Source organism: Brachypodium distachyon, chromosome 4 (genome assembly GCF_000005505.3).
Source record: "Brachypodium distachyon strain Bd21 chromosome 4, Brachypodium_distachyon_v3.0, whole genome shotgun sequence".
In the NCBI taxonomy this organism is placed as follows: Eukaryota; Viridiplantae; Streptophyta; class Magnoliopsida; order Poales; family Poaceae; genus Brachypodium; species Brachypodium distachyon.
In genome coordinates, this window is record NC_016134.3 from 11,484,359 (window position 1) to 11,497,977 (window position 13,619).

At 47.7% G+C, this 13,619-nt stretch overlaps 1 protein-coding gene, 1 long non-coding RNA gene and 1 pseudogene across 4 annotated transcripts; 1 reads left to right on the top strand and 2 right to left on the bottom strand.

Annotated features, from left to right (window-relative positions):
- Positions 1-1,254: 1,254 nt before the first annotated feature.
- Positions 1,255-5,854, bottom strand: LOC112268606. The gene is made up of 3 exons (XR_002959959.1): positions 5,715-5,854; positions 2,553-2,616; positions 1,255-1,824 (listed from the first exon to the last, which is right to left on the bottom strand). It is a non-coding gene; the product is annotated as an uncharacterized LOC112268606 (long non-coding RNA).
- On the top strand, positions 4,272-7,629 carry LOC100828620 (probable aminotransferase TAT2). Of its 2 annotated transcripts, XM_003575705.4 has the most exons (8): positions 4,282-4,512; positions 4,614-4,948; positions 5,822-6,164; positions 6,358-6,570; positions 6,648-6,707; positions 6,788-6,943; positions 7,025-7,118; positions 7,233-7,629. In XM_003575705.4, the coding sequence occupies exons 1-8, from the start codon at positions 4,495-4,497 to the stop codon at positions 7,370-7,372; spliced, it is 1,359 nt and encodes a 452-aa protein (XP_003575753.2). In that variant the 5' UTR covers positions 4,282-4,494; the 3' UTR covers positions 7,373-7,629. The 2 variants fall into 2 exon arrangements, with proteins under 2 accessions (XP_024310205.1, XP_003575753.2); XM_024454437.1 differs by lacking the exon at positions 6,648-6,707 and having other exon boundaries at positions 4,272-4,512.
- Positions 7,630-7,949: 320 nt separating this feature from the next.
- Positions 7,950-10,129, bottom strand: LOC100828922 (annotated as a pseudogene). The gene has a single exon (XR_001407926.2). The product of XR_001407926.2 is annotated as a flagellar radial spoke protein 2-like (transcript).
- Between the last annotated feature and the right edge of the window lie 3,490 nt (positions 10,130-13,619).

Genomic DNA, 13,619 nt, shown 5'->3' on the forward strand with positions numbered 1-13,619 from the left:
AACGGCATGATGGCCCGTATACATGTACAAACAAAAATATTCACAAACACGGCACGATGGCCGCGGAACATGCACATTCAACACATATTTTATTGAGAGAGAGCAGCTTAATTAATCACAGAGGGGAGCAGAGAGAGGGAGAGGGGACCAGAGAGACAGAGGGGAGGAGGCGCGCGGGCAGCAACTAGAGAGACGACAGAGGGGAGGGAGAAACGGAGCTAGGGGAAGAGTGGGGGACCTCCCAAGCAAGGGGGCCGGCCGGGACAGCTCCTGGAGAGAGATCGAGCTCTCCCGGCCGCCGGCGCCATTTCAGCCACATCGAGGAAGAAGAGAAGAGAGGAAGGAGCTAGAGGAAAGGAGAGGGAGAGGAGGAAGAAGGAGAGGGAAAGGGAGCAACCTTCCGGCCGCTGGCGCCATGTAATTTTGGCAGAGCTTCGCCGTCGCCTGTGTGTTCAGGAGCCGCAGCTGGTCCAGAGACGCGCGAGCTGAGGAAGATAAGGCCACAGTAACTTTGCTTTATGATAACTTACCAGTGGCGGTTCAAACAATCTGCCCGCCACTGGTAAACGTGATGGGAATCTCTGAGGAGCACTAGTGGCGGATAACTAATGCGGCCACGGCTACTAGGATCACTAGTGGCGGGGAAAGCCGCATGAGTGCTGGCACCGCCACTAGTGCTCCACTAACAGCGGCGGTGGAAGCTAACCGCCACTGGTATTCGTTTCAGATTCTTCCAACGACTTACCAGTGGCGGTTTGTTTTTTCGACCACTTTAACCGCCACTAGTGCTCGTGCGCCGGTGACTACTAAGGAGCTCCAGTGGCGGTGAATGACCATCGCCACAGGTGCTAGAGCGAGCACCGGTGGCGGTGCTGGTCGTGCGAGTGCTTTCACCGCCACCGGTGGTCACCGCCACTGGTATTCGTTTTGGATTCCTCCAACGACGTCCAGTGGCGGTGAATTTTTTGGACCAGCTGTACCGCCACTGGAGATCGTGCGCCAGTAACCCATTATGGCGTAGTGTATATAGAGCTTCAACTTCATCATGAGTATCTGGTGATAGAGTACTACTCACCTGATCAGTTACAATATTCATGCATGTGTTTGTTATGTCTTGCGCTTAGAGTGGTATAAAAGCTAAACCATATCTACCGAAACATAACGCTGAAACATATGAGATGAAATGATAACTCAGGTTTCATAGTCTGTTTGGGCTGAGATATTGGAGGGAGACCAAATGAAATGGCACCGCAATTGTATTGTAAAATCTTAAGCATTGTTCATCTTATATTTTTTAGTTCTCACTGGCAAGAGAGCAAGAGGTAGCTGCTGCAGCCATGGCAGCCGTGTCAAAGAGAAAGTGCATCTGTGAAGCACTGAATGTTTCTCCTTTTAGTGCTTTTATGATTTCCTGTTTTTCCCCCCCACGATTTGTAAAGCAAATGTAAGGCTGTGATTAAGGGAACAAATCCTCGTGTGTTCATACAGGTTGCACCTATTTGTGCACCCTGAAATCCGAGAGTCCAGTCCGTTGCCCACACCCCACTTCTCTTCTTCTCAACGGCGTACATGCCCGTGTGCTCTTCTTTCTCCATGGATTAATTCCCCACTGGGCTCTCCACCTGCCATCTTCCTCTCGTCTCCGCGTCCTGTGCCAAGCTTCTCCGCTCGTGGCATATATCTAGGGTTTCGGGTTTGTGGGCGACTGCTACGTATATACTTGTGTGCTGAACAAAAAAAAATTGTGCACATATATATGGTCGTTGCCACTGATCAATCAGTCCGAATCAATTTGTTTTGTACAACACACAAATTGAGACATATCTGCAAAAAAAAGGCGAAGGGGACATATTATAATTTTAAAGAGAATGTACATATAAGACGTTCTTGCAGTTAAATTTGAGCTGCCTTGACGTCTTACCATTAGGAAATCAAAATAGTAGTTTTACCATGTATACTTCTAGAAATTATATATTTTTACAAGAAATGCGTTGAAGAAAATCTTAGCTTAGCTCTAGTTGTTAAATTTTGAACAAACCTATTTAACCTGACATCACATCGTACTACAAATTAAAGGAATCTCAATGATCTCTGGAGATGGAGGTGCATACGATTAATATGTGTTGCATTTTTACGTGGTTCATGCATACATAGAAATACGAAAGATTCTAGTTTCATATCTTCTTCATGATCAGTGTGGTGATCAAGACATGAAGTGACTATACTCACTTGACCATTTACAAGCATGTATTGTTTGCTTGCCTAGCTTGCGAGTTTGGATCACATATATAAACGACCCCACATGGATGAGACCACTTCCGTGAAAACACATGATTGAAGTTAGGAGAGATGGCTATTCAGATTCTGTATTTTGTGTGGACTAAGATATTGGAGGAGATCAAATCAGATTTTACTAGAATCTAAGAAGTTTGGTTCCTGCATATACTTCTGCCTCCTAACATGTACTTTCTGAAACTGTGTCACTCAGATTTTCACAATTTCGTATCATATTTATTTCTCATCAAACTTAATATGGAAAAAGGGGTCCATACCTGTGCTTCATGTGATTCAAATCCAATCCCAGATAGGGAATCCCAATTGTTGCCAGCGCCGTCGCTGCAGATAATGCATAGGAAATATAGGTCAATAATAGGCCAAACAGTGGGGCCATATGAGAAGCTATGTAGTTCTGCTTGGCAATTTAGCAATCTCCACGTGTTTTGTCTTTGTTTTAGCTGTATTCTTTGAGTTTTGTTTTCACCGAAGAATTTGAGTTCAAATGAATGTGTATCATCTGGTCCCGTGGTGACCCTGAGCTAAGGTGTGTGAGCTATATTTCCTAACAGGACAACGTGTCACGACTGTCTTCTCCATGCCTTCATGACTACTCTTGTAAACCTCTCAGTCTCACCCTCTCTTTGTCGTTATCTTGCACTGCTCTGCCTATTTCTCCCTCTGACTACAGCATCGCCGTCTGCACGTATATTGTATAATTTGCAAATATGCTTAGTAATTATTCCACATATATAATGTATATTTTTCTGTACACACTTAAAAACTATATTCACCTTCCAACAAAATTATTTCACTCCCAACTAATTTTGTTGGCCTTGTCGAGTGGCATCCTCATCACCCAGATTTTACACAAGCAAGTTACCAAGTCAGCTAAATTCTTACTCCTCTTGCTCTCGCTCTAACCTGGCGATTCATTTCTTCTAGTAACTGCTACCGTACTTCATGCATACCAAACTCCTAAATAGAGCACACTCACCTGATCAGTTACAATTTTCATGTGTTTGTTATGGCTAGCGCTTACCATGATATAAAGCAGCTGAAACCATATCTATGGAAACATAATGCTGAAATGAGATGAAATGATAACTCGGATTTCAAAGTTTCTTTGTGGGCTGAGATATTGGACGATACCATATCAGATGAAACCACAATCTAGACATATTCTTCGGTATTGTAAAAATTCAGACATTGGTATTCTTATATTTTTCAGTTCTCACCGATTCTTATATCTTCATCATGAGTGTTGTGACAAAGACATGAAGTGCCATACCCACACTCGATTCGTTTACAAGCATTTTTATTTTTGCTTTACTCGCTTGAGAGTTTGCAAGCACACACATATATAACCCCCCGAGAACTAACACGTAAATAAAACTTAGTACACATGTCGACCCTGGTTTAGAAATTCGTTTGGCCTGAGGTATTGGAATAGACCAAATCAGATTTTACTAGAATAAGATCAATGTGATGGTTGCGTGTGCTGCAACCTTATTTCGATTACCATCTGGCTATAAGATGCATATCATATCCACAAGGAGCGTGATGGTTATTGAAGCTCTTTGGTTTAGTTTGATTCTTGGTTCGTTCGATTACATGCATTCGATGTGATTCCTACCTGCAGAAAAGCGTTAATTGTATCGCCAAAATAAGCAAGCTTTGGACATCAATACAAACCGGAGCAACATCACGTTAGGCTGTTACTTTTGTTTCGACACGGTAGAATTTGGGTTCAATTGGATCTGTACCACTGTGTATATATCGTCTGAGGTCCTGGTGACCCTGTTCTGATGTGTGAGCTCTATCCATCCCATCCACCCCAAATGACAAGACAACGTGGCCCTTTTTCTCTTCTCAATTGTAAATCTCTCTTCCTGTCTCTCTGTACCACCTTCTCTTGCACGGCTCTGCAACTTCCTCGCGGTCCGGGTCTCCCTCCCGAACTGGTGGCTGCAGTGAAAAAGCCCAAGCCAGATTTTCAGCTAACGAACGGACAAACGAAATCCGAGAAACCGTTGCTGCTTCTGGCCGTCACTTGTGCCGCCCTGCGCCACAGAGCCCCAGTAGGCCAGTACAAATACGCACCCCACATTCCCAGGCCAGACGGCTCGTGACTAAGCCACACGACAAAGCTCTCTCTCACCCACAGAGCCAAAGATCCCCTCTTTTCTCAATCTCCTCTGTTCTCTCTGTACCCCTCCCATGGCGCCGACTGCTCAGGTCAAATGCGAATCAGTTATTTAATTGCCGGATTGCGCATCCGTGTATATCGATCCATGTGTGTGACATTCTTTTTTTTCTTTTCTGATTTGGTTCTTCAGGTTGCGGCGGCGCCCGTGCAGGAGCGTCGAGTTGTTGGCGGTGGCGGCGGAGGGGCTGGGTTGAAGGCGGCGGTGAGGTGCCACCCGGCGCTGACGCCGTCGACGGAGGCGGGGAAGAAGGCGTCCATCAGGGGCGTCGTGGGCGAGCTGCTCGGGTGCGCCGGCAGCAGCGGAGGAGAGGACAAGGGGCTCGTCTCCCTCGGCGTCGGCGACGCCTCCGCGCACGCCTGCTTCCGCCGCGGCGGCGAGTTCTCCGCCGAAGCCGTAGCCGCCGCCGCCGTCTCCGGGGACTTCGACTGCTACGCGCCCTCCTTCGGCTTCCCCGCCGCGCGCAGGTGAGTTAATTGTTGAATTCGGCTAATGTGATGGCAGCGCTTCCTTAAATCCAAAATTCCAAATTCGACATTTTAATTAACCTTCAGAAGGCAATATTTTCTGAATTTTGAGACGATGGCTTCCCTCCTTTTGAAAAAAAAAAATCTCATGGTGCCACTTGATTTCGTTGCAAAGTACTCTCATGGTGGAGTACTTTCACGTATGTTGTTTTGATTGATTTCTGTATTGCAAATTGATTAATGGTGTTCCAAGAAAATTTGGGAAGAGAAGTTGGCTTTGATGTTGGACATGATGATTGATGGGGTATAGCTACAGTAGTTTCCCTTTCTACAACAGCGCCATCACATGGAGGTTCCAGTTTGGTCTTAAGGACCACTTGGCTTCAGAAGGAGATATTATCACATACGTGGTACAAATGCCTACGTGGCCGGCTTAACGCCACGTGGACTACCAATACCTTTCTGAAAACTCTGAAGTGCAAGTCAGTTTTGTACACTGACAGCTGACCACCACATATAGAATAGATACAAAGATATGCCGCTCTGGTTTTGGTATACAGAATTACAGAGCAGACGTTCAAAAAAGCTAACAATTCCAAACCTCTCATTTCAACTGATACACCTTTTCTGAGCAATCCCTTTCAGTTTGCGTTTTTTTCATAATTGTGCATAAATTTAAAGGGAAACGTGTAAATTTAGACGCATTGGAAAATTTGCGCATTTTAAACATGCTGAAAAAAAGATGTTTCGGCTACTATGCTCATACCTTGTAATTCCAAAGATTGATTTCTCTTGACGTGATCTCACCAAGCTTGATGACATCTTTGGGGAATGTTCTGACTAATTACTGTGGAGGGATCTTCTTTGTGACAGTGCGGTCGCTGACTACCTGTCTGCCGGTGCGCGCCACAGCACCCGGGACTCTGACGTGTTCTTGACGGTCGGCGGCACAGGTGCCATCACCGCAATCACCACGGTGCTTGGTGGGGCTCCAGGGGCAAACATCCTGCTTCCTCGACCAGGCTTTACGCCATACGAGGCGGCCTGCGAGCTCGTTGGTGCAGAGCCTCGGTTCTACGACCTTCTACCGCGGCATGGCTGGGAGGCTGACCTTACAGGCGTGCGTGCTCTGGCTGACAGTGCCACAGCAGCCATTGTTGTCATCAACCCAAACAATCCGTGTGGCGCAGTCTACTCTGTCCAGCATCTCCTCCAGGTGATCATTCAACTGCAGACTTCACCAGACCAGCTTGCTGCATCCTGAAACTGAAATCAGAAAAAAGAAATCACAACAAAAATCTGTACAGAGTCAGGTTCCTCAAACCCTGAAATGTATACCTTCATGTAGTCTGAATTTGCTTTATTAATTACCATCTTGCTAATCACCAACTATATCACTTGGTCTATAGATTGCTGAAACTGCAAGAGATTTGGGAATTCCAGTCATATCAGATGAGGTATATGCACATATGGTCTTTGGTGGCAGCAAGTTTGTGCCAATGGCCTCATATGCACACATTGCACCAGTCATCACCATTGGAGCAATCTCAAAAAGGTTCATGTTACCAGGATGGCGTCTCGGTTGGTTGGCCTTCTGTGATCCTAATGGTGCACTAAAGCATGTAAGACACTAGATTATTCCCACATTGTTTTCTATATTCACTTGTATATGTAGATTCATAGTTTTGTTCTCCTAAAGGTCAGAACTGCAACAGAGATGCTACTGAATGTGACTTCAGGCCCAGCCTCAATCATTCAGGTCAAGAACCAATTAGAAATTAATGTTTTGCCCACACGAGTGAGCATGGACTAATGTGGACGAGACCTTTTGATACACAGGCAGCACTTCCTAACATTCTTTCGTACGAACACAAGGAGTTCCATCTGAATGTCGTGAACTTGCTCGAGTCTGCTGCCGATGCTCTCTACAGAAAAGTGAACCAGATTGAAGCTCTGCATTGCTACTCAAAGCCTCACGGTTCAATGTTCATGATGGTTGGTTCAAAGATGCACTGATTTCAGTTTAATAATGATTTGTTATCCTATCTTTGAATTGATGATCACAAAATCATGCAGGTTGAAATCAACACTTCACTTCTATTCGGCATTGCAGATGACATGGACTTTGCCCGTGAATTGATCAAAGAAGAATCTGTCTTGATTTTACCTGGTACAATTCAGTAAATTTACCATCTTCCTATTTCTATGATCTTTCTGATCTGCTGAGCTGTATTTACGAGTATTGAAAGCTCATAAATGAGTCTGCACCCTTTCTTCTTTCCAGGTTCTGTCCTTGGGTTGAAGAACTGGGTTAGGATATTCTTTGGGGCTCCTGTTAATCTAATGCTGGAAGCCTGCGACAGGATTGAATCATTTTGCCACAGAAGAGCAGGTCAAGTAAAACTACAGAAAAAGAAGTTCTGAAACCAGCATATAGGGTTTTTGTTAGCTCCTTAACGTGTGTACAGCCTTTTATTCAGTTCTCAGAAGAATTTTTTATGCCCATACACCTGAGATTTGTATATAGAATCTTAGGAACAGTTACCAGATAGTGTATAACAGAATAAACTTTGCACCAAATAAAGGTTTGCAGAATAATCATTCATTTTATTCATTTATTTGACAGCAGAAGTATGGTTATCCACTATTCATTTATTCAATAACAAGGTTATTTCCAGCAACTGATCAATGCCAAATACCATAGCAACAGCTGTTGGTAAACCCATAGAAGGGTAGTATGAAGTTGGACATGTATGTTTCAGGGTCCTAGGAGGTCGTACTGGAGTGCATAATAATCTAAATTTTTGTATGTGAAGATAGGGGAAATATGTTTGTATCGAAAGAAACACAATGAATGTGTGGTACCATAGACATGTCCTCTGTTTTTTCTATAACAGGCATGGGGTGTACATTGAGATACTGTTCAAATTTCAAAGTGATCTACTTGCCTTAGATTCCGTTCATTTTTTATTCTCAGGTTCTCATTTTGCTATCAAGTAACTGAACAACAGAAAACATACTGGATTATTAATTCTGACAGGCCAGAGTGCAAAACTAGAACAACGAACATCCAGGACACATGAAGATAAAGCACTAGAAACCAGTAACACATGCAAGTAAGATATAGAAACTTAAGACTTCATTCTATAGCACCTCACGGTTCATATATAGTAGCAAGAGGCATAAGCAGAAGCCTGGTTATTCTGGTTTGTGCATATACTTGCAAGTGCCACAAAGTGAGCAAAAGTGTTCTCTGTTCAACGGCTACGAGCAGCATATGCGAAGGAAGCCGCGGCGATAACAGTTGTGGTAGCAGGGCAGAGCCATGTCCACACGCCACTCTTCCCAATCTGCTGCGCCTCAGCGACTGCGAGCTGCAGCCGCTCAACATCCCCATTCAAGCTATCAATCTGTTCACCCTTGTCCTCCACTTCTGCCTTCAGCGCCCCAATCTCATGGTCTTTCTCACCACTGTAGCTCTCAAGCTCCCCAATTCTCATCCTGAGCTTGCCTCCTTCAGCCTTCACCTCGTTAAGTTCTTTCAGAACCGCATGCTTGTCATCTTCGAGGCAGGAAGACTCGGCCATGAGCTTATCATAGAGAGCATGTTTCTCAGCAATGGAGCCACGCAGCTGCTCCAGTTCAGCCCTCAGCTTTGCAGCCTCAGCGTCTTTCTGGCTGACAGTGGCCATGACAGCATTCTAATTGGCTTCAATCTTGTCAAGCTTCCTCTTCAGTCCATCTATCTCACGCTCCAACTTCGTCTTCTCAGCAGAAAATGCAGACTCAGCTTCCCATTTTATCGCCATCATCTTGTCAATCTCACCACGGAGATATTCAGCCTGAGCGCAAACCGTGGTCTGCTTCTTATTGAGATCTGCCACCACGGACCTGAGCTTCTCCACCTCTGTCCTCGCAGCAGCTAACTCTGTCTTGCTCTTCTCCACCTCCAATTCCAATTGCCCATTCCTAGCCACAGCATCCGAGAGCTCCATCTCCAAAGACTGAAACCTCGCCTCCAATTGCACCTTAATGGATTTCAAATATTCCAGTTGCTTCAGTTTCTCCCCAATCTTCACCTCCATCTCCTGCTTATACTTCTCGGCATTCATCTTGTAATCCTTGAAACTTTCTTCCAACTCTGCCTTCTGAGCAAGGACGCTGTGAGCCAAGACAGTCTTCTCCCCCAATTGCTTCTCCAGCCGGTCTTTGTCTGCACCCAGTTCAGCAGCCTTCCCTGCCAATTCAGAAACCTTGGCCTCCAATTCAGAGACATTCTTGGACGCAGCTGAGGCCTCCGCCTCCTTCTCCCCGAGCAATCCCAGGACCCGGAGCTTCTCTGCGTCGGCCGCATCGAGGCGCGCGGCGGCGCCGGCCCTGGCATCCGCCTCGAGAGCCGCCCTCGCTTCCGCGGCCTGGAGCGCCGCCTGGTCGGCCGCGAGGCGCGCTCGCAGCTCCTGGCCTTCCTTGGCGGCGTCAAGGAGCGGCGCTGCGAGGACGGCACGTATGAGCTCGCCCTCGACGCCGGCTAGCGCGCCGGCGTCGGCGGAGCTCTCCTCGACGCGCGCGGCGAGCGCCGCCACCTGCCCCCGCGATTCGACCGCCTGCTTGACGAGCACGCCGTTGAGCGCCTTCAGCCTCTCCGCCTCCGGATACGGGGATTGGTCCCGCGGCGTCTCCTCCTCGTCGGATCCAGCCCCCGCCGTCGGCGGCGGCGGCGGAACGCCGTCTCCCTTCGCTTCCACCGGCGGCTCGCCGAAGCGCGGGGCCACCTTCCCCCGCGCATCGAAACCCTCCGCCTCAGGCTCCGGCGTAAGGTCCCGCGGCTTCTCCTCGCCTGACCCCGGCTCGCCGCCGTTGGCCGGCTCAACGACCGGCGGGGGAACCGCGTCTCCATCAGCCCCCGCCTTCAAATCCACCGGCGGCTCATCGCCGTTGACCTTCCCAGCACCCGTCCCCGCGGCGGCGGCGGCAGCGGCGGCGGCGGCCCTCTTGTTCTTCTTGCTACCCATTGCTACGTGTCTCCCTCTCTAGGGTTCTCGGCCTCCGACGACCACCGGGGCGAACCACCTATTAGTACCCTATCCCACTGACGCTGACTCGCGGGCCCGGGGGGTTCCGGCACCCGAGCGGTCAGTGGCGCGGGAGGCGGAGGGGTCGGGGGAGGCGAGGTGCCACGGGACGCGCGACCGTTGGGTTGGGGCGCGTGAGGAAGGAAGGGGTTTGTTTTGTTTTGAAACCGACGGCCAGCGAACGGACGGCCAGGATGCGATTCCAGGACGGCGAGGCTTATCGCGTTCCACACTGGAATAGGAAACGGAGGGAGGCGAGGAGCCCGGCGGCCGCAGGATGTCGAGAGGTCGCCGTCGGGGGCTTTTGGACGGCGCCGCTTGTGGATCTCGAAGCACCGTTAAGCCATGTTCATTGTCGTTTCTACTACTGCTACTCCGTAGTATTTTCTTTCTGCTCGTTACAAGGAAGTTTTTCTGTTGAAAATTGTCACGGATTCATCTGTTCCAAAATATCGCACGAAAAAAAAGTTGGATCGTGCTATTCAAAGTACGTTTTTTGTTTGTTTGCGGGGAATCTAACGTATCCAAAATGCGTTATCGCGTATATTTGCAGAATAAATGTATCGTCGCAAATATTTTCCCAGGTTGTTTAATGCTAGGAGTAGTACTACGTATCACGGTGATTTTTTTTGTGTGTGATTTATTTCCATGATCGAAATCTAGCGGAAGACAAGGGAAACTACTCACTTTGGAATGTCAAAAAAACGAAACACTGTACCGCAAAATAGAGTGGTCTTTCTCTCTATGAGGAGAAATTAGAGTCAGGCATGCACAAAGAAAAAATAATACTTTCTCGTTCCCATATTAAGTTACTTAACAAAATATGAATGTCAATATTACTAAAATGCATCTTGATATGTATAATAAAAAGTCACTTAAAAAATGGGACGGAGGAGTACTTATGTACTCCATCTGATTAACCTCACCATCTAGCAATATCGTCGATTTCAAACAGTTTTCCTGTAATGTAAGAACTTGCTACGATTTGTAATGGATGAAAGCGGCACTGCATTTCGCCGGCGTTTTTTGTTTTAATTTGAGGACAGCGCCAGCGTATTTCGTTCTTTTAATAAGTGAAGTGTATTTCGTTTTCTGTTCAGACTCTTGCACGCATACATGCCCTCGCGGGCCCAAGCGCAGAAAGGTGCTGCGCCCTTTTGTTTTTGAGGAACAGTCTTGTTTCCTTCTTTTTGAGAGACTGTCTGCCTGGCTTGGCACGCTGGCCGCCTTCCAGCTACTCCCTCCGATTGCTCTAAAAAAAATCCCAGAAAGATCTGTTGATCGTCGCCTTTCGAGTTTTCAACTTGGTCTTCTCGCCTGTCGACCGTCGTCAAACATCAAGCATCAAAGGTGGATAAATCGTTTCAAAAGCAAAAACAAATCATGACAACTTAGAGAAATGTTCATTATTAACCTTGGAAAACATGGCCAATAATTCCAAAGAAACAATTGAACAATCCCGATTAATTTGCATGCATGCACGCATGTTGTGCATGCAATGCAATCTGCTAACAAGACTTATTCATCGAACGAAACGAAAAGGACGAGGAATTAAACTGCATCGATCGATCCATCACTCCGCGAGCCACACATGCACGGATACAGGGAGTTGGACCTTCCGGGTCTTCCTGGGCCTCCCTCCAGGCCCAGGCCCAGGCCCAGGCCCAGCCGCCTCCGCTTCATCCGACCCCGCATCAGCCGTCGCCGTAGACACCATCGTCTCCTCTGCCTCAGTCGCTGTCGCCTTGCGAGCTGGCGGTGCCTTCTTGGCGACGGCGATGGCGGCGGAGATCTCCTCGACGCGAGCCTGGAGAGCGGCCATCCGCTCCCGCAGCGTCGCGTTCTCCTCCTTGAGCTAGCCGCGCCGCCTCGTCCTCGGCCGCCGCGTCCGAGTCGTCAGCCTCCGGCGACACGTGCGTCCTCACCGGCTGCCGACGCGGCGGCTCGTCCCACCAACGGCGGCGGCGGCGAGTTGTCTTGTTGTCCACGTCGGATCCAGGCTGCTGCAGCGGAGAGCCCTCCACGGCAGACCCGGCGGCGTGCGCTCTGTTGGAAATTAAGCAATTTCGAAAATAACAATTCAAGAATAATTTCAGAATATTGATCATGACGACAGTAGCAACTAGCAGATGCATCTCGAAAACACTAGAAGTATTAAACAGCCCAACGAACATTTATATGAACTCGCAGATCATAACTAAACAACATATTGAATCACAATGTACGTACTGTTGTGCTGGAGAGGAAGCCGTTGCTGTTACGTTTGCTTGATGAAGTTGTTGACGAACAAGATGGCGGCGCGTCGCGCACCCGCCGAATCGAGAAAGCAGACGACCCGTGGTTGCAGGAAAGCGAGCAGTCGCGCGGAGCGCTTCCCAAAAACCTTATTCGCCCTCTCCCGTACAGGATCACAAAGGCAAAAGGTTCCGGAGACCTGCTCTCCCGATCGCCGGTGCACGCCGGCGCTCGGGATGGAGTAGACTACGACGACGGCACAAAACCGAGAGACAGGCAAAACCCTGGCGCGGTTGTGTTGCGTACCGATCGGAGGGACGGGCGGCTGTATATAAAGTCATGCAGGTATAGGTTGGTTCGGTTTAAGAAACCTGAACCGACTCTACAAAATCTGCACGCGTGCATAACAGATTCCAAAAATACCTCGCGCGCGTGACAAAAAGATAAGAGGCCCGGCGAGGCGAGGCGAGCGGAGGAGGAGGAGGAGGAGCGCGCGTGTGGATTTCCCTTGCTCACTTGCTCAGTAGGTGAGGAGCAATATTTCTTATATGTTGGTCTCACTCATTCTAAACTAGTAAGGTGGGACTATTCTCTTTCCACTTCATTAATGGGTCTTTGAGATTTTTCAAAATTTATTAAAATTGGGCTTGGGCTGATCAGGCCCACAACACAAATTCTAACAATCCACCACCAGATCTCAAATACCCATTTAGAGATTTACCTGTTCTCGCTACTTGTTTATATACTAGTGTTTCAGCAGAGACTATTAAGTTGAACTTCTGCCTAGAACTTTAAATTACATTCATCCACACTCACAATGGACTAAACCTTGAATTGCAAGCTGGCGTGAAATAGATTTCACTCAAAGTCAACCAGTACTGAGCTATCAGTAGTCTACCCCGCGAGTGGAGCATATGCGTCATACTCCATGGTCTCTTCATGAGTTACTAGAGATCACCCAAATCTTATAGACTGCGACGCTAGACAGTCAAACTCATATAGGTGTGTTCTTTCAAGAATACTCTGTAGAACAGCATCTTTCGCTACTCATAGCCGCAATGAACACATTAAGGCATGTTGCCAACCTGCCTTACAGCAACTTGAGAGTCGCACATCTTCACATAGAGAGGGTTATAACATACTCTCCTCTGTTATACCGATAGCTTCGTTCTTCCCAGATCCTACTTCACGGGATCTCCGATCACATAGGTTGGGTTACCACTATGGCACAACATTCATGGGTCTCAACCCCATCTCTCTCAATGCACTCTCTATCACATTACGTGAGTCCCTTGGTAAAGGAATCTGCCAGGTTTTCTCTGTTTGAATATATGTAACAGTTATCACTCCAGAGTTTTTCAATT

Bases quoted from the DNA above. Each gene is read 5' to 3' on its own strand.
- LOC100828620 (XM_003575705.4), top strand. The intron at 6,165-6,357 runs GTGATCATTCAA...CTTGGTCTATAG, and splicing joins CTGTCCAGCATCTCCTCCAG to ATTGCTGAAACTGCAAGAGA. The intron at 6,944-7,024 runs GTTGGTTCAAAG...AAAATCATGCAG, and splicing joins ACGGTTCAATGTTCATGATG to GTTGAAATCAACACTTCACT.